This window comes from Neofelis nebulosa, chromosome 10 (genome assembly GCF_028018385.1).
Source record: "Neofelis nebulosa isolate mNeoNeb1 chromosome 10, mNeoNeb1.pri, whole genome shotgun sequence".
NCBI classification, from domain to species: domain Eukaryota; kingdom Metazoa; phylum Chordata; class Mammalia; order Carnivora; family Felidae; genus Neofelis; species Neofelis nebulosa.
Window position 1 is genome coordinate 40,275,965 of NC_080791.1, and position 26,438 is coordinate 40,302,402.

General features: G+C 36.3%; 1 protein-coding gene across 2 annotated transcripts in view; it reads left to right on the forward strand.

Moving 5' to 3' along the window:
* SLC36A4 (solute carrier family 36 member 4) overlaps window positions 1-26,438 on the forward strand; it is a 50,955-nt gene that overhangs the window by 11,215 nt on the left and 13,302 nt on the right. Inside the window, exons 2-9 of one of the 2 annotated variants that reach the window (XM_058687499.1) lie at window positions 684-807; window positions 1,972-2,062; window positions 3,254-3,342; window positions 4,379-4,474; window positions 6,829-6,913; window positions 12,178-12,405; window positions 14,369-14,467; window positions 20,822-20,991. In XM_058687499.1, coding sequence (XP_058543482.1) covers window positions 684-807; window positions 1,972-2,062; window positions 3,254-3,342; window positions 4,379-4,474; window positions 6,829-6,913; window positions 12,178-12,405; window positions 14,369-14,467; window positions 20,822-20,991 — 982 coding nt within the window. Of the gene's footprint in view, window positions 1-683; window positions 808-1,971; window positions 2,063-3,253; window positions 3,343-4,378; window positions 4,475-6,828; window positions 6,914-12,177; window positions 12,406-14,368; window positions 14,468-20,821; window positions 20,992-26,438 lie in introns of those variants that run through there. The other variant, XM_058687500.1, reaches the window with a different exon arrangement.

Genomic DNA, 26,438 nt, shown 5'->3' on the forward strand with positions numbered 1-26,438 from the left:
AAAAACTGTTAGATATAAGAGTACATTTTGATACTAAATTTTAAAAATTGGAATGGCTTTATAACTTAAAGTATTTAAAAATATGATTGCTGTTTATGATACAATATGATTTGAAGAGAAGAGACACAAAATCATTTGATTACATTTTTTTTCATCTCATAGTTCTGGGATCATTTGCTATAAACCTCATGTGGACAAAGCAGAAAAAGTTTTGTATTGAATACTTAAGCTTTTCACTCTGCACTGCTTAGTCCAAACAGAATATCCAGCAAATAAGTCCAGTTGTTTTTTAAATATACTAAAACTCAAAAGTATTTATGTGAATTAAGTCAGAGTGGAAATAGTAAAGATGGGTACAAGCGGTATGTCTTTGTTTTAAAAATTCATTTATTACCACTTTAACTCAGTTTTTAAAATCATAGTGAAGAGGGGCGCCTGGGTGGCTCGGTCGGTTGGGCGTCCGACTTCGGCTCAGGTCACGATCTCGCGGTCCGTGAGTTCGAGCCCCGCGTCGGGCTCTGTGCTGACAGCTCAGAGCCTGGAGCCTGCTTCCGATTCTGTGTCTCCCTCTGTCTGACCCTCCCCCCTTCATGCTCTGTCTCTCTCTGTCTCAAAAATAAATAAACGTTAAAAAAAATTAAAAAAAAAAATCATAGTGAAGCACTCTGCTTTTCTTTTTAAAGATATGGATGTAATGAGGCCCTTAATAAATGAGCAGAATTTTGATGGGACATCAGATGAGGAGCATGAGCAAGAGCTGCTGCCTGTTCAGAAGCATTACCAGCTTAATGATCAAGAGGGTATTTCGTAAGTATTACGGGTTACATGTGTCCTTTTCTTTTCATTCAGTGTCTATTTTGTAATCTATAGGTAAAGCACTTTTCTAGATACTACAGAAGACACACGGATGAGTCAGATATTGTCCCCACCCTCAAGGTGTTTATAGTCTGTTTGGGGAAGAAGAGATACATCTAAAATACAGAGCCATGTGTGGGAATTGCTGCAATTGATATGTATTGCCGCAATACTTGTTAAATGCTATGCATCCTGCAAGAAGGGAGATCTGATTGAAAGGAATAGAAATTTTAAGGGCAGTGGCTTCTGAAATAGTTAGGAGTTAGGAATTAGGCGGTTAAGGGTAGTAAACACTTTTTTTATGCTGAGTTAATGATGTGAAACAAAGTGGTGGTAAGAAAGCAGTGGAACCTTTTAGAACCCTTTTTTGTTATTTTGTCATCATTAATAGATGTGAGTAAGTTCTTACAGTAATAGTAATTTAACTGTTAAGCAAAGTTACATTTTAAGTGATCATAAAAGAACAGCATGAACTAAAAAAAAATTAGGCAAGCATGTTTGTTTTATAAGTTTAAAATTTGGGCTATTCTTCCTAGTTTATTTTTTCTTGGTCAAGAGACTTCCTTCAAATGCCTCCTGGAAACTTAGGTAAAATACCTTAGGGAGTACTCGGTGTCTAAATGTTAATTAGTATTTGTCTTACCTGATGATACGCATAGTTTTAAAACTTGTGTGATTTTTCTTTTAATTAAGCCCCTGTTAGGTTGATAATCATAGATCACATATACCATGATGACAGTAGTCAGTGTCAATAAATTGCTTTGTCTCATCAGCCTAGCCATATATAATCTTCAGTATTGTTCTGAATGTCATAGCAGCAAAGAATCTTAGGAGAAAATTACCTTTTCTGTATTTCTTTAATATGTACAAAAATATTTTCACTCAAATATCTAGTTTAGTCTCCATATAATTTTCCATGTTCTGCTTTTAAATGGCAAAGATAGGACTTGAACCAAATACGATATCTGGCCAATTCAACTTCTGGTTGAGTGGAGTGCTATTTGATTCTTTGCCTAGATTAATTTTCGGTTCCCTTCCAATGCTAAAACAATGATCATGTGATTTTTATTAGCTTTTTTCCTAAAATGTTTAAATCTTACAACTTTTACTTTTCAGGTTTGTGCAAACTCTTATGCATCTTCTTAAAGGAAATATTGGAACTGGCCTTTTAGGGCTTCCACTGGCAATAAAAAACGCAGGCATAGTGGTAAGACTTCTCTTCGTGACCTCTAGCTAAATTACAGTTATCAGTCTTGATTACAGCAAAATTGCAGGCTAACTTCTGGCCTGTTCACACATAATCTGTTCAGGTGACAGTGAGTTTGTATTGATAATATTGGGTGAACAATAATAGTAACATTTAATAAAAAATGAGAATTAATTACTCTTTTAATCTCTGCTTAATTATTTATTTATAGCATTTGACAGAAAGATCCTAAAATAGTATTTGATTTTTCCAAGTATGGTTATATCTTATTATTCTTTTGGATTTTTCAGAGATTTAAGCAGTGTACTCATATCAAGAGATGTATTTATAGAGTAGCTTGTTTGTATTGGTGAAATTTTATAGTTTTTAAAATGGAGAATGAAATCTAGTTTTCAGATTTAAAGAGTTAACAGTTAAGAAAAGGAATAACTATGTTTTGAAAACAAATATGTAAAGTATTATTATAACTAATTATTGTAATTGCAGAGACTCTCAGGAAGGGAGAATTCACCTATGAAGTAATGAAATTATATTTAACCTTTTTCAGAGTCTTAAACCCTTACCAGTTTTCTAAGAACAGTTTTAACTGCCACCTTTCCCTGCAGTTGATGTTGTCCACCCTAATTTAGAGAGACGTATAAATTTCTGATTATAAAAATAAGTTTTGACAATATTTTGTTGGGTTCTCAATAACCCAGGCATTACTTTGGTTTTAGTAAACAAATACTTGTAATTTTTTATGTACCACTTTTTTAAATAATCTTTTTCTTGGCATACTCCTCACACAAAGTAAGTGCTCAAAAAGCACCATCCCAGATTGGCATAGTGCTTTCTGGTCATTCAGATGGTGATTCATAGTTGCATTTAATTATAATGGTGGGACAGATGGTCATAGACTTGCCATCTGAGGTTAACTGTGATGTTGTATGCTATCCTAGCTTATTGCATAGCTATGCTCTGTATTCATGGGTTTGGATAGGCAAGCTGATGAGATGAAGTCCTATGTCCTTGTTGTAAGTATTGCTGAAATTCTTTCAGTATCAAGTTTATGAATTTTCCTTTATGCAAATGACTATTTTGCCCAACAAAATTTGTTTCCACAAAAGAGTAGTCCATTGGCTCATTCCTTATAAGGCAATTTAATTTCTGTTAAACTTAAATATTTAAACCTTATACATTTTCCCCCCACAGCTTGGACCAATCAGCCTCGTATTTATAGGAATTATTTCTGTTCACTGTATGCACATTTTGGTACGGTGCAGTCACTTTCTGTGTCAGAGGTAAATGTAAATTTGTTAAGTGTATTTTATTTATTTTAAAGCTATGTATTGATTTAAAACATTACATAGTCTTAACTGTGCTTTACAACTAATAATTGATTTTCTCTAACCTGTTATATAGACAAGTCTAAAATAATAAATATGTGAAAAGATATTTCCTGTGATTGAAATCTGGTCAGAATATATTTATTCCTCTTAAATGATAACCTTACTAGTGAAATGGAATGATTTCTTTTCATATGAATAAAAAAAAAAATCAGGAAAGACCTGGAGGAAATGGAGGCCCCAGCACTCTTTTAGTTATAGAGTAATGGTCCTTAATTTGTTTGGATTTCATTTTAGGGTATAGTGCCTTTGGTGTTCTTTGCTGTTATGTGGGTTGGTAAATAGTCAATAAAATAATATTCTTTTTCTTTATTTTTGTATCATGAAATGCTTCTACTGCACAGTGGACTTTTTTAAAAATAAATATTGCCTATTCTAATAAACTAATATTCTGATTTTAACTCTTTTTGTTGTTGTTGTTAAATGTCCTTAAAACTTTGAGCAAGTCATTTATCATCTTTAAATAATAATGATACTTGAAAAAAAGTGGGAAAGAGAACATAGGGAAATAATAGCTACCTCATGGGGCTAAGTATTAGATAAGATAGTTTATGTGTAAATATGTTGTAAAGCCCTGTGCAGATGCATAAAATAATGCTCTTCTAAGAATGAATAGGCTTGAACAATGTAGTTGATGTTTTTAGGTAATTTAAATATTTAAATCAGTGAAGCACAAATATTTATGTCATATGACTTCTCCAAATTTATAAACTTTTAACAGTGGATAAAAGCTAATATATTAGTAAAAAGACTTAAAATTTCATGAGACATATCTTAGGGTGTGCAGATCTTGAAATCTCAAAAGCTCCTCTGTCAGTGTATACCCTTACATTTATTATTTTCTAGTATTTGATGTTCTTTTCAAGGGTTGGATTTACGGACCAACTTAAAATTTGCCTTTTTCATGTGCATGTACGTCCTTAAATTGCAGGTTTAAAAAGTCAACATTGGGTTATAGTGACACCGTGAGTTTTGCTATGGAAGTAAGTCCTTGGAGTTGTCTTCAGAAGCAAGCAGCATGGGGACGGTAAGCACTTACTATGTTTCTAGTATCTGGTTATCAAAATCACATTACTTTTCAAGTGTTTTAAGTTGACAGGATACGTGAATAGAAGCGTGATAAAGCTGGGGGGATAAACATAATCTTTAGAGTTAGACAGGCTTGGGTTCAAATCTCAACTCTGCCATTTTTCAGTTTTATGAACTGAATCAAATGATTTATCATTTTGTTTTAGTTTTCACATTATCAGATGAGTTTATGGTGATACTTACTTCATAGGATTATCATAGTATTTAAAATTTTTTTTTTAATGTTTATTTATTTTTGAAGGAGAGAGACACAGAGTGTGAGCAGGGGAGGGGCAGAGAGAGAGGGAGACACAGAATCTGAAGCAGGCTCCAGGCTCTGAGCTGCCTGCACAGAGCCCAATGAGGGGCTCGAACCCACAGCCGTGAGATCATGACCTGAGCCGAAGTCAGATGCTTAGCTGACTGAGCCACCCAGGTGCCCCAGGATTATCATAGTATTTTAAATAAAATGATATTTATAAAGCATCTGGCTAACCTATGATATAGTCATGTTAATATTATTTTTGAGGAAAGGAGAAAAAGCAAGAAAAATGTTGCAGTCTCATTATTTTAGATAAAATTGTGGTGTTTGGCTTTCATGCTCATAGAACATTTGAAGTGTGTATTTTAGCATACTCTTATTTTGCTATCTTATCATTTAAATGTAACTTCATCATTGGTAGACATGGCTGATCAAAGCCAGCTGAAAACAGGACTGGAAAAATAGGCATAGGTAATCAACAAAATGCTGACAGTGGTACAAATGATATGTGCTGTGGAAATTAAAAGAAGGAAAAGAACAGTGGAGTGCTAGTAGAGTTTATGGTTAAATATGACCTTTCTGGGAATTTGCAGGAAGTTCAATTTATTTATGAGCTTCTCAGAGTTCTTGATATGCCAAGTAGAAGGAGGAAAGCAGACTAAAAGCCCTAGGATTTGCCCCAGAATCCTATCTTCTTCCTTCTTCTGCCCCGGAGTAGAGACAGCTTTGTCTGTTTTTTCTGTCAAGAAGAATGACTTTCAGGTAGATGTGGCTGGAATGATTGTTGGTAAGATGCTAAAATCCAAGGTGGATGAAAAGATCTTAGGGGAATACTTAAACATAATTAAACGTAATTCATCAGAAAGAAGAAACTTGAATTCATTTCAGGGTAGTAAGATTCTTTACAATAAGGAGATCCCTGAAGAACCATGAGAGCTATAGTTATGGCAAGAATGAAAATAAGCAAGGACCCATCCAATTTCAAATGAGAGAAGGAAAGTCTGTAGACTTGTAGACCAGATTGTTTGACAACTTGACATTGATTGTCAAGCAAAGACTACAATGAATTAGTAGGTGAATGCTATTGTAGTTACTCATCATTCCCTGGACAAAATAGAGACGTATGGGCTGCATATTAATAATATGCTGGCAGATTTATGACTTGATTAAACACAGTACCCAAACTATGCAAATTTAACTGGTGGCATCCCTTTCTCACTTCGTACACTATTTTATGTAGTTGGAATTCTCTCTCTCTCTCTCTCTCTCTCTCTCTCTCTCTCTTTCTCCCTCTCTCTTTTTAATGTTTGTTCATTTATTTTGAGAGAGATCATGAGTGGGAGAGGGAGAGGGACAGAGAGAATCCCAAGCAGCTTGCACCCCTGTTAGTGTGGAACCCGATGGAGAGCTCCATTTCATGAACCCTGAGATCATGACCTGAGCCGATGCTTAACCGACTGAGCCACCCAGGTGCCCCTGTAGCTGGAATTTTCTTAAGCTATCTGATTAAGGGATACTACTGGAGCTTACTCAGAGCTAAGCTACTGGATAAGTCTTTGGTTTATGATTTAGGGCCACACCCCCAGTCCTCTCCCATTTCATGTTCTTATTAGTGATTTGGATAGTGGAGAGCATGCTCACTCATCACATTTGCAAATGACATGAAGCCAAGAGAGCTGGGAAATACACTGGGTTAATCAGAAAAAGCTCAAGAAGTAGAGGAGATAGGCTTGATCTAAAAGATGAAATTTTTTCATGAAATCATTTTATAAGCATATAGTCAGACTGTTGAATTTCAGAAATAAATGATAGGGAAATGTTGGCCTTTTAGCTGAATGGAACATCCTTTTGGTGAGTAATACTTCACTAGTTCACGTACTGATAGCAAATGTGTGGTCTTTGAGGAAGTAAATTTTATTTACTTATTTTATTTAAGGAAATGACAAGAATATAAGCTATGATAAAATGTTTTCAAATAGTTTAAAAAGAGAAAAATATATTAATATATCAGCAGCTCTTATTGATATTTATTTGTGGGTATCTCTTTTCAGGAGTGTGGTTGACTTTTTTCTGGTGATAACACAGCTGGGATTCTGTAGTGTTTATATTGTCTTCTTAGCTGAAAATGTAAAACAAGTAAGTATTTCTCTTCAGTTATGGAGATCAGTTTCTTCCCATTCCATAGTTTTGGCATCATATTTCCTTTGAGTAAACCATGGTGAATATGAAAATGTGTTGCTTTCATAAAGCATGTTCCTTTGTAAATTTTCCTTTAGTCTTCTTTTTTGTAAGTTGGATTTTCTGCTGCTGTTGTTGATTTTACTTTTCTTGCCATTGTATATCAATAATGTTTGCTATGTCAGATCAGAACTGGACATAATTTGACTGATTCTTACATACTTGAAATTTAGGTCTCAAAAGCAGATACACAGATGTTTTGGAAGCATATTTTTAAATTAATTTTTTATAAGTAAACATATATGGTTTAGCCAGCAACCTAAAAAGTGAAGTAAAAAGAGGGCATTACTAAAATCCAGTAATTATTGCTATTGTCTAAAAAGATACCATGTCAAAAAATGTGTAGTGTTCTGTAATTCTCTCCATATTTTAAGGGTTCACTTTTAAAGGAAGTGGTTTGCAGTCTTGGTAGAGACTGTCAATTTGAACAAACATGCAAAGCACTGAAATAAAAAAGCTCCCCTATCAAAACAACGCCAAAATACATTTCTTTATGCGCTTTAACTTGTAACAAGTACATTACACCCTGTTCTGCTTTAATCATTATTTTAATCAATAACGTTTATTAACTATCCATATGTGCATTGTACAATAGTAGACATCTTACATAGTAAGATACAGTACTTGTAGGTATTTTAATGCAAAATGATATGAATATGTTTTCTAAAGAACCTATATGTAGATATATAAGTATGTATTTGACTCACTTTTTCAAGTATAAAGTATGCTTCATTTTATATTTAGACCAGGAATGACAAATTTTCTGGAAAGGTCCAGATAATAAGTATTTCCAGTTTTGCAGGTCATATGGTCTTCTTGACTTAGCCATAGACAATAATGATAGTAACAAATATATATGGCAATATTCCATTAAAACTTTATTTCAAGAATTTAGGTGGTAGGCTGGATCTGGTGTTTGGGCCATAATTTGCTAAAGCCCCTAGCTTAGATTTTTAATGTTGGAAAGGCTCACGGAGTCAACCCTTCCTTACAAATGGGAGAGTAGATGCTTTCGTTAGCATTACTCATTAGACAGTGTGCTTTTGACTTACAAGTATTTAATTCCACAAGTTGCATATTCTTTTGACTACTGACTCAGGCAAGAGACTATCTGTTGTCAAGAACTGATAAGACATACCATCTTACCAGTCATTTATGTAGAATACGATGAAAAATGATCCTTTTCCAGGATTATACAACATGGTAGTCATGTATCTTTTCTATTATGTTCTAAGAGAGCCACCACAAACTTGATGTGAATTTAAGAATAATGCTAGCAATGCCTAATAATCTTATATTAATAAAGTATTGCATTTTTCATTTAGTTTTTCATTTAGTTTTTACCACTACTCTGTCATGTACAATGCTCATTTTTTGAATGTGTAAACTAAATCTCACAAAGCATGAGCAGTGTGCCCTAAGTCATGCAGATTAAACTGAGAACTAGGTCTATGACACACTGGTGCCACCCATTATGTTAATTGTTCATCACTGGACAGGACCTTATCTGATTTTAGTTGTGCGTGTGTGTGCACATGACATAGAGTATGTAAATGCATACAACAAATGTCTATAAGCTTAGGGTTGGTGACTTTCTCCTATGAAATATTATCAGTTGCTTCCAAAGTTGAATGGAAGAATTTAACTCATTTGCACATGTTCTGAGAAGACCAGGCAGAAAAAGTGACTCTCTGGGAGAAGAATGCCTGCTATAGATGGAACAATGAAAGTCCTTTGAGCTATAAAAAGCAACATGGTAAAAGATACGCAGACTTGAGAAAAGTTGAAAGCAATGGTGAACACTTCACCTCAGCAGAGCAGACAGATGGTTATTGAAACAGTCGCATCAGAGATTTTCACTCTCTGCAGATCTGTTCTCTCACATTTTATAGCAGTCTCCAAGAGTAGACACACTGGTTGATTATACGTTACCAATTACTATTGTTAGAGTTAAAAACTGTAAGTTTATTACCACATTAATCTACATAAAATCAAAGTTGCCATATTTTATCAGATCAGAGAAGTAAGGGGTTAGTTGCCATACAGATGTGTGAACCTCCTACTCTGACTGCCACAGGACTGTTTTTGGTCCCATTAAGTCATTGTGGACAATTGGCAGGAGAAAATGAATGGATAGTACCTCCAATGATTTAATCCATTGTGGTTATTGTAGCTCCCCTCTGTTCCTACTCGAAGATACTCTAGAACATTTCAGGTAGATAAAATAGTGTTTTCGGGAATGAAGAGTGAGGAAGGGATATTAAGAGGAAAAAAGATATAGTGATACTTAAGACCGTGTATTTTAAAGACAGAATATCCACATTCAAATTGCTTCTCTCTCAGTTTTAAATCACACATTGGGCAAGATCTCCTTATCCCTGGTCAAGCCTCAGTTTCCTTATATGTGAAATGGGAATAATAACAAAATCTCCCATTGTTCCTCCTAAACTTATCATGAGGCTCAGGTGACAAAAGGTTTGTGAAAGCCTTTGCAAAATGTAAAGCAGTACACAAATATAGGGTGTTAAGGCTTTTTAATTTTGTATTTATTTTAACTTTGCTGAAGAACATAATCTACCTTTGGAATTTTAACCATTAAATTACTGAATCATTGAAAATTAATAAGTAGTAGATTTTAGTAAATTTAAGCTTTAAATGGAAACAACTGAATTTAGTAATTTTATTTTATAATATTTATTTCAGTGTTTTGCATTTTGGTAAACATGTGAGATCATAGGAAGTCCTATTAGATAGCCAATATCTGTCTCTAGAGGGCACCAAAGGACTCAAATGTTTACCTGAATCTTGCTCTGGGTATGTATGTACACTTTATTTTATTTTTTAATCCTGATGATTTTTATAATCATTTTTCTGGCAAAGAATACTAAATTATTATGAGATATTTGTGGTAGAATTAATTTCATGTTCCCAGCCATCTCACCATTCAAACAACCCTTTTTAAAATTGATTATATAACTGATTTTCTCTTGCCAGGTATCCTTGTTAGAGCTTAATGTTGATCATTATCTAATCTGATTATGGGTGGTACTTCTTTGATACAGAAGCATTTGGCTGTAAATAATTTTGTTACTGGGAAAATGAGTCAACAAATAAAATATGTTTTTAAAAGCCAAGTAATGTGAATTACCAATTTTGCTTCTAATTTCAGATCCTCAAATAGAAAGTTTTGGGGGCGCCTGGGTGGCTCAGTTGATTGAGCGACTGACTTTGGGTCAGGTCGTGGTCTCATGGTCTGTGGGTTTAAGGCCCGCATCACGTTCTGTGCTGACAGCTCAGAGCCTAGAGCCTGTTTTGGGTTCTGTGTCTCCCTCTCTCTCTGCTCCTCCCCTGCTTGCGCGCACTCTCTCCCTCTCTCTCTCTCTCTCTCTCTCTCAAAAAAAAAAAAAAAAAATTAAAATACAAAGTTTTGATGGCCAATTACAAGATAAATGTGAGGTATGCATTTCTTAAATGGTTCATGGTATAACCTGAGAGTTTGTTAGTCCAGTACAAGTTACAAATTGCCTATCTAACTTAAAACTAGTAAATACATTGCCTGCAGTTTAAGGTGATGTGTACATTTGTAGTGATACTAAACATTGTTTATCACAAATTAGAAGTATAGAATTATACTTCTATATAATTTTGTTTCTATATAGTATATAGGAAACAGTTGAATTGTTAATCATATTATAATTTTGTTCTAAACATCTGACTTAATGGGCCTCTTAATACTTATTATATTTAGAGAGAGAGATGTCAAAGTAGAGGGCAGGTGGCTAGTTGAGCAAGGGGCCTCCCCTTTCCGAATTGCAGTATTTTGGTCCAGTTAACATGCAGCAGTCATAAGCTAAATTCTAGTGTCTCCTGCCGGGTTTGGATCCTAGAACTACCACTTACTGGCTTGATATTATGTAAGGTTTTTTTTAAGGCCCTTCTTTAAACCTCAGTTTCCTCAACTATAAGTTGACATTAATACTGCTACCCATCTCAGACAGTTGTTTTGAGGATTAGATGAGATGTTGTATATATTTAGTTCAGTACTCAAAAAATGCTCCCTATTATTATTATAGGATCTTGTTCTTAAGAATTTAAGTATCTAGAGACTTGATAATGTCATTGTGTTCAAAGGAGGGTGTAGAGTGTTTGTGGGCAAATAGATTTTCCCTAGCATTTAAATTATAATATTATATACCTCTGCTGTGAGTTTGTAAGAGTGTTTGTAGAGTCCTGCATAATTTCATTTTTGTTTTAATAAGTTGGATTATGTGATTAATTGAATGAGACAAGTTTTAATATGTGGAACCTATAAATTACTGTAACTCTTCAACACTGAATGTTGGTATATAGAAGTGGCTGAATTAATTTGAAGGTAAAATTGATTTATTGAAGTTTTTTGCTCTAGCAAAAATTTATCTACATCTAGCACATGGCCATGCATGTATTGATAGTGATGATTATTTATTTATTTAAAAGATTTTATTTTTAAGTAATATCTATACCCAACATGGAACCTGAACTCAACCCTAAGATCAAGAGTCATATGCTCTAACTGCCTGAGCCAGCCAGGCACCCCTTTGATAGTGATGATAATTTATAAACAGTTGTTTTATAAAACAGCTTTAAAGTTAGGCTATGATTTCTAAACTTTATCTTGACTACTGTACATTTCTAAGAGGTATATGAGCTTGTTACCTTCTCTGAAGAGAGTAAGTCAGAGTAGGATATCTGGAGTAGAATATGGTCATTCTAGGCAAGTATACATCCACTTTTGATTATCTCAGAAGCAGGTTGAGCCTTTGCTGGAATCATGAGTACAAAGCTTCAAAATAAATTGGTAAATTAATCCTCATAATTTTCTAGTGAACTTTATTTTTACAGTATGATAAAAGAAGTTGTTTTGCAAAGAAGAATTATCCTATTTTAATTATCCTTAAATTTGATAAATATGTATTTCTAGGAAGCTAGAATATCTTTCCAATTTTAGTATATGTGCTGCCGAAGCGAGCACTGGAAGCTAGAATATCTTGAAAAAATATAAACATTTATTGTAAAGGAATTATCATAGAGTGTATAGGTAATTTCTTGATATTTTGTCACTTATAAGTTGATGAAAGTTTTTTTCTCCCCCTCTTCCTTATTCTCCTGGTAATCCTATGTAGGTTCATGAAGGATTCCTGGAGAGTAAAGTGTTACTTTTGAATAGTACCAATTCATCAAATCCATGTGAGAGAAGAAGTATTGACCTAAGGATATATATGCTTTGCTTTCTTCCATTTATAATTCTTTTGGTCTTCATTCGTGAGCTAAAGAATCTGTTTGTGCTTTCATTCCTCGCCAACCTTTCCATGGCTGTCAGTCTTGTGATAATTTATCAGTATGTCGTTAGGGTAAGTATAACATGTTTTTAACCGTTTTTAACCTATGGTTCTTATAACTAATTCTTTGTTCACTTTGGAGGTAAAAGTAATGATGTGTGAAGACCCCTACTTCGTCATGTGGCACACAGGAGATAATCAGTAAACTTGGGGCTCCTGCTCAGCTGGCAAAGTGTGTGACACAGAGCGCAGGCTTTGTCTTCAGGCCTGGTTTTGAATCTTGGTAAATCTGTTTCTGGGCTTTGTAACGCTGCTGCAGAAGATAGTGATACCTACCCTATTGAGTTGTAAGATTTAGGAATGCCTCAGTACACTGTGTAACAGGAATCAAAGAACTCACTAGTGTTTTCTTTATTCTTGTAAGATTTGAACCAGTCTCGAGATGTAATTTTATAATTTTCTTTGACTTCTGAACCTGTTTTTGCTGCCACCACTTCCATTCACTGCCACTCTACTAATCTGTAGCCTGTCTGTCTGAAGTAGGCAGCCTCAGCTGATTTCATTGTCTGAAGTCTGGGGATCCTAACCCTACAAGGACTATTCTTAAAAAAACATTGGTTGATGGGATTCAGGGGATCTGCAAATCCCTTAAAATTATTTGCAAGATTTAGCATCTCTGTATGTATATATGCATTCTTCTACTGAGCAGTGTATAGCTTTCATCTCTAAGGGGCTGAGGACTCAGAAAAGGTCAAGAATGCCTGCTCTAGTCTTTCCTGAGCCAATCCATTTTGTATATTGCTGTTGCAATTGTCCTAAAACCTCCATTGGCAATTTATCACAAACTCTGTTATGATGGGTCTGTTTCATTCCCCCTGCCCTGAATTCTAAAACCTGTAGACATTTTCTTATTGTACATAAGATGGAAGGGAACAGGCAGGAACATCTCATAAGGCTTTCTGTAGTTCACGACCCCTTACCTGAACATGTAAGAATTAGTGGAGCAGAAAAGGTGGTTCCTTAGGTAGAGGGAACAGTGTGAGTCTTGAATAACAGTTAGGTATTCTCAGATGACCCAAACACTTAAATATCCCTTTCATTTTGACCATAACTTGTATTTTCCATCATGGATAACCATTATATCACACAAGTCTCCCTACGCTTCTGATATTCTAGACCTCTTTATTACCCAAATTATCCATGTGCTTTTACACTTCAGGTTATTTTTTTCATCCTCTTTTCTTGGTCTTGAATTCCACTTCCAAATAAGGAGGGCAGAGAACACAGGATGGTAAACAGAGTAGGAAGCAGACTTGGGATAGCTGGAAGATATAGTCGTTGTGGAACCAGAGATCTTGAACAAGATGTACAGTTTGTGAGTCTCCGGATGGCAAAAGTTGGAACAAGGCTGTGGGTTGGGGCTGAGTAATCAAAGCCAGGGTCAAGGAGTATGTATGAATAATAAGAGTAATGGCAACTGACTGGTTAAAGTGTAAGACACTGCATCAAGAAGGAGACCTGTACGAGGAAGCAGCAGAGTTATGAGGTAGAAAGCCAAAATCAGGAACCAGGTGACTTGGAGATGGAAAGAGCAAAACAGAGTAGAAAATGAATTTCGCTAGACACCATGAGCGGTGGTTGATAACTGACTATATGGCACTCAGTTCAGACTGAGTATGCTTATGTTATTTCCTGTTGTGCCAGGAGCCATACCCAGTGTGAACAGCCTGGGACTTGAAGGTGGAAACAGGTAATCGGGAGCATTGAGCTCAGATGGAATGTGTGGGCATGAGGGAAACAATGGCTTTTGGCAGTGAAATTCTAACAGCTTGGCTACATTTAACATAGGTGCTTAAAGTGTTTATTGAAAGAACTATTCACTTTTATAACATACATTTGTTATTGTGAAGCTCAGAAGTATATGATGTCACGCTTTCACGTTTTACATTGTTTACATTGTACATGATGTCACGTTTTACATTGTTTAAAATAGGTAAAGATGTAACTTCTCTTGTTTTTTTCTTTCTTTCTCCAGAATATGCCAAATCCCCACAATCTTCCAATAGTGGCTGGTTGGAAAAAATACCCACTTTTTTTTGGTACTGCTGTGTTTGCTTTTGAAGGCATAGGAGTGGTAAGGATTTGTTCTTTATTATTGTTCATAAAAATTTTAAGTTAACACAAAGATTTATGTAGTCAAACTACATTTAAAATGCACTTTTCTTTTTTGTTTCTATTTTCTTCATTACCAGAACACTATTTGCAGTTTGATAGGGTAGACTTGAATTATAGTTTAGTTTAGATGATTTTTAATGTTTTATTAAGGAAAATTTCAAGCCTGATACAAAATCTTGAGAATAGTATGATGAACTCTTGTATAAGCATCACCCAGCTTTAAAAACCAACCCATGGCCGACTTTGTTTTATCTGTATTCCATCTACTCTGCCAAGCCCAAGTTACATTCAGACAAGCCCCAAACATCATATTTTATAGACTAGATGATTTGAAGTGGATTGAAATTGTTACAAAGTTGCCATTACATAGAAGAATCAAATATAAATTCTCCCTTTAGATTTGCACATGTCATATTTGTTTTGAGAAATGATAATATCATAAAGTTAATACCAAGAAATACAAGTACCCTGAGGATTCTAAGATCTTAAATATTTCCATTCAAGATGCTTCCAGTCTATTTAAAGCCTGAAATGTGTAGATTTGGGGAAAATAGGAGATTGCTTTCTGCTCTGCAGCTTATGTTCCATTGTCAGATGGTTTGGTATAGGAGCAAAACCACTTATACATCTATGCGAACTACAGATGAAATAGATCTAAAAGACAATTTTACAGCATCTTGCTTGCATTCCTTGTCTCTCTGAATTCTCCTTTAGAGAATTCTCACATATTCTTACAGTTCCACTTACCACTGTTACAGAAATAACTGCAGGTTTTCACTTATGTCTTTAACCAGCAAGCTCTAGTTAACTATTGGACATTTCCAGTTAAGTTGTTCCTCTGACATCTTAAGTTCAGCAACTCCAGAGTACTACATAGACTGTCTTACCTAAAACCAGCTTCACTTTCTCATGTCCTGTTACTTTCAGGGTTTTTTTTTTGCAGTTGCTCAAGCTTGAAACATTGGAACAGTTCCTTTCACTTTACCCCTGGTTCCCCCATTCCATCAGTAATGAAGGCATGTCTGTTTTTCTTTCATGTTTCCCCATAAATGAAAATACATTTGAAACACCCAAATGCTATCTAATGTGAAGGAGCCTATCTAAATGTGAATTTCCTTCCCTTTCTCCTTTTCTGGCCACACCGGCACCATTCTTGACTGTAGCCCTTTATTTCAGGTCTGGATGATCTTTACAGCATCCAAATTATTCTCTCTTCTGTTAACCAGTTAATATTCCCATATGGACCTATCACCTCAAAAGTGGAGATATTACTAGAGTTATTATCTCATAGTGTTATTTTGAGGACCACATGAGATGCTGCATTCGAAGCATCTAGAAAAATACCTGGCAGGGGCTGGTCCAAGATGGCAGTTTAGGAAGATCCGGAACTCCCCCCTTCCCAAGGACACATCACGTCAACAGCTACATATGGAATAATCCCCCTGAAGAAGAACTGAATGCTAGCTGAAGAGTTCCTCCACAACAGAGGATAAAAGGGCCCCATCAAGACAGATGAGGGAGACAGAGATGTGGTCTCACCAAAAACCCCATCCCCAGTGCGGCAACCCAATATAGGGAGCTTTTATCTGAAGAGCAAGGGGTTTGTGACCCACATCAGGCATCCTAACCCTTCAGACCTGCACTGGAGAGACAAGTCCCCAGTGGGGCTTACATCTGTAGGATCCAAAGGACTGTAGGATCTGAGAAACTCCTTTTTAAAGGGCTCGCATATGGACTCACTTGCCCCAGAACCTAGCATAAAAGCTGCAATTTGAAAAGTGCCTAGGCCATATGTGGAGGAGATTTCGTTTGTGAATCTTAAAAGAATCTGGAGAGGCAGGGACGTGTTGGGACTTTCCCTGGGGATGGAGGCACTGGTGGGCACCATTTTGGCAGTCTCCCTCTGTGATGCTGGCATAGGAGGACACTCACAAACACAGCAGCCTCCCTCTGCCTTGCTAACAATGGTGGGTGTGCCCTGCCCCCAGTGCTATTCCCCTGCCATACTAAGGCTGTGGGCAAGTGTAGTCCACACAGGGGACACCCCTTGATCCCTGGCCCTGGTGGCTAGGAGGTTTTATGTTCCAGGGCCCCATGGGACTGTAACAATGGGAAAGACTGTTCTTGGCAGGCTCCCATGCCCAGGGTGCTGTACAGACAGTTGACTGAAATGTACTCCAGTTTGTCAGCAAAAAAGGCTTATTTACAAGTTCTGAAGCTTTAACCTGAGGGACAGGCTTCAGGTTTGCCATGCATCTTGAGGCTACCAAAGCACTCTGAGGGAACACAGGGAGACACCGTCCTGTGCTCTCCCTTGGCCTTGCTACAGCCTGGTGATACCTCCCAGAAAGGAGCTTAGAGTGTTGTCTGAAGCCTCAATTTTTGCAACTGTTATCCAGGGGACCCCTCCAGATCTCCTACTCTAGAGGCCAGCAGGGTTAACAATTATAGCCCTACAGACTGTATATTTCCGTACTTTAAACGCTGCTGCCCAGGAATCTGGCTTTCAACTGTTCTGAAATTTGGTACTGACTAAAATCCCCACACTGGAACACTGGCAGGTCTTGGCACGCCCTCAACAACTGTAACTTCTCAAGATTAAATCAGTCTGCTTAGACAGTCACAAAGGTTCAAGAGACAGCCAAGACCTAGGTCAAGGTTGAATGATGAAGTTCATCTCCTACACAAGGTCACTCCTTCAGGACTGGGAGATGTAGCTGTTTCAGTTAATACACAGAAACAAACACAAAAAGTCAGGAAAAATGAGATGGAGGAATGTGTTCCAAATGAAGGAACAAGACAGAACTTCTGAAAAAGACCTTACTGAAATAGAGATAAGTAATCTATTAGTGGGTAAGAGTTTAAAGTCACGGTTGTAAAGATGCTGATGGAATTTGGGAGAAGAATAGATTGACACAGTGAGAACTTCAACAAAGAGAGAAAATATAAGTGCCAAACAGAAGTCACAAAGCTGAAGAATGTGCTAACTGAGCTGCAAAATATACTAGAGGGGTTTAGCAGCAGACCAGATGAAGCAGAACTCATCAGTGACCTCGAAGACAGGGCAATGCAATTCACCCAGACGGAGCAGGAAAAAGAAAAAGAAAAAAAAAACTTTGAAAAAGTAAAGCTTAAGGAACCTGTGGGATAACATCAGGGAGAATAACATTTGCATTATAGGAATCCTCGAAGGAGGAGAGAGAAAAAAGAGGCATAAAAACTAACAAAGAAGTAACGGCTAGAAAATTCCCTAACCTGGAGAAGGAAACAGACATGCAGGTCTACAGATAGTTCCAAATAAGATGAACCCAGAGAGACCCATACAAAGACACATTGTAATTAAAATGTCAAAAGTCAAAGAGAGAATTTTTAAAGCAGCAAGAGAAAAACAACTTGTTACGTACAAGGGAACCCCCATAAGGCTGTTAGCTGATTTTTCAGCAGAAACTTTGCAGAACAGAAGGTAATGGCATGATATATTCAGAGTGCTGAAAGGAAAAAAAACAAACAAACCAAGAACTTATAACCAGGAGTACTCTACCTGGCAGGGTTGTCTTTTGGAATTGAAGGAGCTCTTAAAGTGAACAAAAGGGTGAGCATGGCCATCCTTGACTTTTCCTGATCTTAGAAGAGAAGTTTCAGCTTTTTATTGTTGAGTTGGTACTAGCTGTGGGCCTGTCATATGTGGCCTTTATTATGTTGAGTAATGTTGCCTGTGTACATACTTTGTAGAGTGTTTTTATCATGAATGGATATTGAATTTTGTAGATGCTTTTTCTGCATCTGTGGTGATGGTCATTTGATTTTTTTCCTTCATTTTGTTAATTTGGTGTATCATGTTGATTCATTTGTAGATGCTGAATCCTCCTTGCATCCTGGGAGTAAATCCCACTTGATTATGGTGTATGATCCTTTTAATGTATTATTGAATTTGGTTTGCTAATATTTTGTTGAGGATTTTTACATCTGTGTTCATCAGGGATATTGCTTATAATTTTCTTTCTTTTTCTTTCTTTTTTTTTTTTTTTTTTGGTGTCCTTGTCTAGTTTTGATATTAGGGTAATGCTGGCCTTGTAAAGTGAGTTTGGAAGTGTTCCCTCCTCTTCAGTTTTCTGGAAGAAGTTGAGAAGGATAGGTATTAAATCTTATTTGAATGTTCGGTAGAATTCGCTTGTGAAGTCATCTGGTCCTGGACTTTTGTTTGTTAGAAGTTTTTTTGATTACTGATTCAGTCTCCTTACTGGTAATCTTTCTATTCAGATTTTCTATGTCTTCATGATTCAGTCTTGGAATTATATATTTCAAGGAATTTATCCTACTTCAGTTTATTGGCATATAATTGTCCATTGTAGTCTCTTATGACCCTTTGTATTTCTGTAGTATCAGTTGTAACTTCTCTTTCATTTCTGATTTTATTTAATTGTGCTCTCTCTCTTTTTTAACTGGTGAGTCTAGCTAAAGGTTTGTAAATTTTGCATGGCAACTATAGGCAGTAATACTTTATTGCATATTTGAAAGTTGCCAAGAGAATAAATCTTTAAAGTTCTTACTATAAAAAAAATTGTAATTTTGTATGATGATGGATGATAACTAGACATGTGGTGATCACTTTGCAGTGTATACAGATATCAAATTATTATGTTGTACATCTGAAACTAATATAGTATTCTATGCCAATTTTATCTCAATTAAAAAATGGTAAATCGTAAGTACTTGGTAAATAATTGCTGTTATTATTTCTTAGTGTCTTTTACTGTATGATCAGATCACCTGGCCGGAACCTCTGAAGAATTGCCTAAAGTAGCTTAACTCTTCAATTAGCCTTTTTTTCCTTTTTTTTTTAAAGTTTTTTTTACATAATAAACATAACTTACTCATCTCACAAAATTGACACACAGTAGATACACATGGATACAGAAGCAGTTATGACATGAATATACATAGGTTAGTATGCACACATGTATTTCCTAGCACCATCAGATAAGAAGTCCTGTTAGCAGCGATACACAGTCACTACAAGCCCGCTCAGCACCCAGATCTTGATTTCTAAGTACCATTCTACAACAAAAGAACGAAATTTCTTTGGAGAAATGGCTGATTCTGGGGCTGAAACCAGGAAATTCAAGATGAGTCTGGAGCGTTTTGTAGTGCCAAAAAGTATGGAAGTGCTCAGAAAACAAAAGAACAGAGGCATGTCAAAGGACTACAAGGAATACGAGAACCTGATGGGATTCACAATGACCAAAGCTGGAACAATATGAGCAACAAAATAAATAAATGCTTTGGATTCATACCCAAAGTATAAGACAATATACATGAATGCATACTAATATAAATGAGCAATTAAGTAAATTTGTACATAGAGGGATTCCCAAATCATTTATGTAGGTATTCCTCTCCGGGAGGTGTAGCTTAATCCCCCCCAGTCCCTGAATTATGGGCCGCATTTAGTGACTTGGCTTCCAACAAGCAGAGTATGATGAGAAAGAAGAAAAGACCTTTACAAGCAGAGAAACCTGGCAAACACTGCCGTAACCAAGTGATCAAAGTGAATTTCACCGGTGATAAATCATGTTGATAGTATGTGTGATGAGAAGGGCATTTCACCTCTGTGGTATCTTATTCTAAAATCTATAATCCCAGTGTACAAACATCAGGCAACATCAGACAAGCCCCAGTAGAGAGAAATTATACCAAATATCTAATCAGTACTCCTCAAAACTGTCAAGGTGATGAACAATGATAAAGGATTGAGAATCCATCACAGTTAAGAGAAGACTAAGGAGACAGGAGATATGGTGACAAAATGCAGTGTGACATCCTGGAAGGGACCCTGGAACGGAAAAAGGACATTAGTGGAGATACTAATGAAATCCAAATAAAAATTTGGAGTTTAATAATGTACCAATGTTGGTTCTTAGTTGTAACAAATGTACTTTGGTAGTATAAAATGTTAACATGAGGGGAAACTGGTCAGGGGTGTATGGGAGTTTTTTGTTTGTCTTTGCAACTTTTCTGTAAATCTGAAGTATTCCAAAATAAGAAGTTACTTACAAAAACCTGACAGGTTTGCTTAGTAAGAGCTGATTTCAGACCTTTTTAAGGATTTAAAAATCTGTAGTGTAAATAATATATATAACACCAAGAAAAATATTCAGTAATTTATTATGTGTTTTTTAAAAGGAAATAAAATTTGCATATAAACTATAGAAAGATTAATTTGTGTATATGTAAGACAAGTATATATGTATACTTGTGTATATATAAGACAGATCATTTTAAATGACTTGTATTACCTACATTCTCTTTGTAGGTCCTTCCACTGGAAAATCAAATGAAAGAATCAAAACGCTTCCCCCAAGCATTGAATATTGGCATGGGAATTGTTACAACTTTGTATGTAACATTAGCTACTTTAGGATATATGTGTTTCCGTGATGAAATTAAAGGCAGCATAACTTTAAATCTTCCCCAGGATGTGTGGTAGGTGGACCTGATTTTGTTAATCCTAGCTTGTATACTCTATAAATATAGCTTACCAATGTTTGATGACAAAGATGTATTTTTGGATTTATGGTTTAAACATTTAAAATTTTTTTGTGATTCCTTATTTGTATAACCTTATTTGTGATTTCTTATTTTATTGTGATTTCATAATCTTCAGAGACCATCTAGTATTTTATAGGTCCTTTTGAGATTCTTTGAAAAGATTAAAAATTATAGGATATCCCAAATTTGAGTAAAATATCAAAGTAAAACATGGATTCTTTTAATATGGACTCACTATAATAAAAATTGTAATACATGTACTTGATGCCAAAAAATCCAACACTCTGGGTTCCTGATAAAATAACCCATCACTTATGACCCTCACTATTTTACTGGTAAGCTTTCATCTTGTATGTACCCCAAGTCCTTTCAGAGCATAAGTAGGACACATTATAAAAATATAATATGGTGCATCTTAATATTATCTTAATATTAGAACCATATTTTGCAAAATGAAGAATTATATAGGATTTTTCCTTCTTCCAGAGATTGGTCCCTGGAGATTTTAAAAAGGTATTGCACCCTTATTTATAAAATGGAAGATAACTCCTTAGTTTTGATAAATACAAAGACTAAATTTTAAATTTTTTTTTTTTCAACATTTTTTAATTTATTTTTGGGACAGAGAGAGACAGAGCATGAACGGGGGAGGGGCAGAGAGAGAGGGAGACACAGAATCGGAAACAGGCTCCAGGCTCCGAGCCATCAGCGCAGAGCCTGACGCGGGGCTCGAACTCACGGACCGCGAGATCGTGACCTGGCTGAAGTCGGACGCTTAACCGACTGCGCCACCCAGGCGCCCCAAGACTAAATTTTAAATTGCTGATTTAATTAATGTCACACTGCTCAGGCTGCTTGGATAGAAGTCTGTGAAACCTGAAATGTTTTAAAATATTATATACTCTGGCTTTCTGTTTGTAGTTTGGGAGTTTGTCTACCATTCAGTAGACAAGTCCTGGGTTTTTATTGGAGTTGAAAATGTTGTAAGACCAAATGCATATAGGAAGCCATTTGTGGTAGAAAGAATATACCTAGAATAGTTTCCAGGCTGCACAAGGGACACACATGCAGTGTGTTTATTTTTTAAAATTATAGTTCTGCTTTAGCCATGACCCATTTTATAAACGTATTTCAAGATGGAAGCATGTTGTTTCAAATGTTATACGTTTGTTTCAGGCTAGAGACAGGACTACAAACAAGATATATAATTTTAAGCATTTATTTCATTAACCTACATTATAGTTGATTATATAATTTTGTTTCCTCCAAATACGCCTCTTTTTGTAACAATTTAATATGGACTAGGAGCTTAAACAGCTTAATATAAGAATCAGGCTAAAAATTATGGTATCATAGGTCCTCTTTTCAGATACCATATAATGAAAACAGTGATATCTTTCCGCACTTAGAATAATATTTAGAATAAATCTTAAGAATAATTTTATACAGGGGTGCCTGGGTGGCTTAGTTAAGTGGTTGACTCATGATTTCAGCTCAGGTCATGGTCTCATGATCGAGAGTGCGAGCCTCACATCAGGCCCTGTGCTCATGGTGCAGAACCTGCTTCAGATCTTCTGTCTCCCTCTCTGTGCCTCTCCCCTGCTTATGCTTGCTCACTCTGTCTCTCTCAAAAAAAGATAAATAACTGTTAAGAATTTTTATAAATAAAATTGGCAACTTTCAATGTCAAAACTAAAATATAGGTGGAAACAATCTCAGAATTCTTCCCAGAGAGAAGGGACTGAAGTGGGAGCACGCACATCAAGTTCAGATGTTCCTGTCCCCAGAGAGTTAAGAGCATGGTGAAGGAACAGTGGGAAAGATGAGTAGGGAATGCTTCTGGTATTCACTAAATCCTGTGGGAGCGATACTGTCCCTGCAATAGTTCTACTTAATCCTTCCCTTTTTCCACATCCCCTTCCTGCTCTCACCTTATCCCTAATTGCTGTGGCTTTACCCTTAGAACAGAATTAGTTGCAAGTCTTGATTAAAAAGGGACCATTGCATCATCATTTCTATTCAAGAAAGCTTAGCTAAGTCACCCGCTTTTCATTTAGAAGAAAGGCTAGTTACACGTATCCTAAGAAACGAAGATCTGGGAGAAAACAGACAGCAAGTGAAGATATGCTATTCACCTTTAGAGAACTTGTGTTAGGTAGTTCCTTCTCCTTGTGGAGATAAGCCTTGTGTGGCCTACTGTCCATTTCGTTATGGTCTCTGCAGCTGGGACAGTTAAGATAATAGCCAAGACTGAGAAAGACTGCTGAGGAGATGCTTGTCTTGTTATAGTGATAGTCTTCTGTAAAAGGAGGAGTTTGGACCGGAATGATCATGGGATTATATCTAAGATTTCTTTCTTGTTGTGCTCTGTATGAGTCTTTTCCTTTCCTTCCCTGTGCTTAGGACGATACAGGCCTAGGAAGTCCAAGAATGTGCAGTGTACTCATTACTGTCGGTATAAAAGCGGATGGCTGTCGTAAGAGCCTAGGGAACCCGTAGCTGCTAGCTATGAGGAGCTGTAATGGGCTTTTGATGTCATGTGACTTACATTGTCAGAATTCATAATGGGTATTCCTACAAGAAAATATTGCATTAGAAAGCAGCCCCGGGATAAGAAAGTATGAATTAGAGAGGCTCCAGGTTATTAACTATTTATTGTTTGAGGTGACATCTTTTAAAACTAGTTATGAGTTGTATTGTTCAGTGGATCGCATTTAGATTTTTAAGCAAAGAATGTGTCTTAAAGATGATAATTGAGCTAAAATATAAGCACTGTAAGGGCAGGAACCCTTCATCTTTTAGGCTGATGATGTATCTCCGTGATCTAGCACATTGCTCAGCATTTAAGAGTCCCTTAGTAAATGATTGCTAAATAGGAATCTAGGTTTAATAGCATTTCCCATGTTACCTGATAATATAACCAAGGCACCACTACTAGTCCTAGTTGAGTGATGTTTTAGCAGTGTTTTTCCAAGACTTCCACTAACGTCACCCAATAAACAGTGGAGAGAAAAAGACAAAAGTGTTCCCTTGGGAGTCTTGAGAATAGACTTGCCCAAGTAGCCTGCCTCAAGCATAGTATCAGCTCCTGCTCTGTTTACATAATCATAATCTTGATGTTGCTTTTTGTAAAAATAGTTCTCCCTCAAAAAAACCTTTGAAACTGGTACTTCAGGGCGACTCACTGTGTTTAACCCATCCTCTGAGAACCCCCAGCACACTGCCACCAGGAAGGAATGTGTCCTCTGAAGAGCAAAGGCACAGTGCAGTTGCAAGCAAAATAACCAAGAGGAAATAACCTTTTGATTTAAAAACACTATACAAACGAAGCCACCATGATAACATTACGCAGGCCATAAAAGGATGTTTCTTTTTGTCTGGATCGATATGAAGAATTTTTCATATCACTTTATGTAGATTCTGTGCTTCACACCGTGGTCCCAGGGGTTGACATAAATTGCTATGTACTACTTTAACTTATAGACTCTTCTTACCATCAAGGAGGTCCTAAATAGGAAAAGTGTGCATGAAATTAGCCTGAAGAAAATACTGGAATGTGGAATTTGGCAGACGAACAGTATTTATGTTGGAGCATGGATGCCATATTCATTGTAAAATCTTCCTAGATTACATGTTTCTCTACCTCCTCTAATAGCAATTTCTGGAATGTAAGCCATCAGGTGAAGATTTCTAGTCAATGTTGTAAGGGAAGGTGTGGAGATTTGAGCATCAATGGTGGTAGAACATGTTCACAAGAGGACTTAAAATAGCACAGAGTATTTATGTGGGTTCTGTCTTACTGTGTCCTTCTGAGTGATGGTATATACATCATAGGAACAAACATCTTTCTTTTTGTTGTGGTTTCCTTTGTTCACTTTTGTTATGTTGCTTGCTTTTTACTAGCCTGAAACACGAGGTCTGTTCCATACCCTTTCACATTTTCCCCAGCACAGTTACCGTGCCTTCTTATTTGGTTCCAGTTGGTGGCTTTTTAACTTTTCAAACTATAACCTATAGTAAGAAAGGAAAATGTTTTATAGAAAAACCATCATAGAAATGAGTGTATGTGCGTCTGTGTGTATATGCGTTTTTGTGGTACACACCACCCACACACATGTAAATAACTGAAATAAGTAATAAGGCTAAATAAAAACACATATATTCTGCATACAGTGTCCCCTGATATTCTCTATTCCAGTCTATATATTAGGAAAAAACATATTCACAACTCAACTCACCCAATTGATATCATAGCCCCTTTAATGGTTCCTGATTAGAGTTTGAAAAATCCTGGCCTCGAATAAATTCACATGTTACTCATTCATTCAGCACACATAGCACTTCCACTAAATATCAAGGGTATTAGGTTTTCATACAAACAAATATTGAGAAGCAGTAAGGTGCTTCTGCTGTCCCGCATGTGGCATTCTTTCTGAAGCATGTATTGGATAGGAAAAATTCAGTTAAAAAAATAGTGAAGAATAATTGGGGCACCTGGGTGGCTCAGTAGGTTAATCATCCAACTCTTGATTTCAGCTCAGGTCATGATCTCATGGTTTGTGAGATCGAGCCCCTTATCAGGCTCTGTGCCGACAGAGTGGAACCTGCTTAGGATTCTCTCTCTCTCTTTCTCTCTGCCCTTCCCCTGTTCATGTTCCCTCCCTCCCTCTCTCTCTCCCTCTCTCTCTCTCTCTCTCTCTCTCTCTCTCTCTCAAAAATAAATAAATAAACATTTTTAAAAAATACAGAAGAACCATATAAGAACAGGGAAGGCATAAGGCAGGCATTTTGATTTATTAAGATGATTGAACTGGTACTTTTCCTCCCCAAAGAGAACAAACCCCAAGTCTAAGCCCATGTTTGTAGCATACCCAAGCTATGAACATGAATATTCTGGGAAATAAAGCTGACAAGTAATGGCAAGTAATCAAGCCATGTCTTAATGGATCCTACCAGGCAATCAACAGTTTGAACTCTGAGGAGCTTGTTACCTACAGCGAAAATATTTAGGCAGGAATGGACTCACCAAAGGGCACGATAAAAAAGCAGTAAGAGAAATAAATTTAAGAAAACTGGAAAAATAAGATTCATATATCCCAGACTAATCCCTCTGTCCTCTCCCTCACAAATTCTTTTTTTTTTCCTCATTACACTTTTGTTTTAATGGGTGTCAAAATTCTGTGACAAATTTAATTATCTTTTTGCAATATTAAAGTTGCCTGTAACTGGGCATCCTGGCCTGCCCAAACTGCCTCTGACTTTCCTCATCAGAATGACTGTTATTAATTATATTAAATTCAAAATGAAGGGCATCTCACAGATACTTAATTGTATGACTTTTATGTACTAGGTATTGTTCTAGGAACTAGTGGTGAACAGAT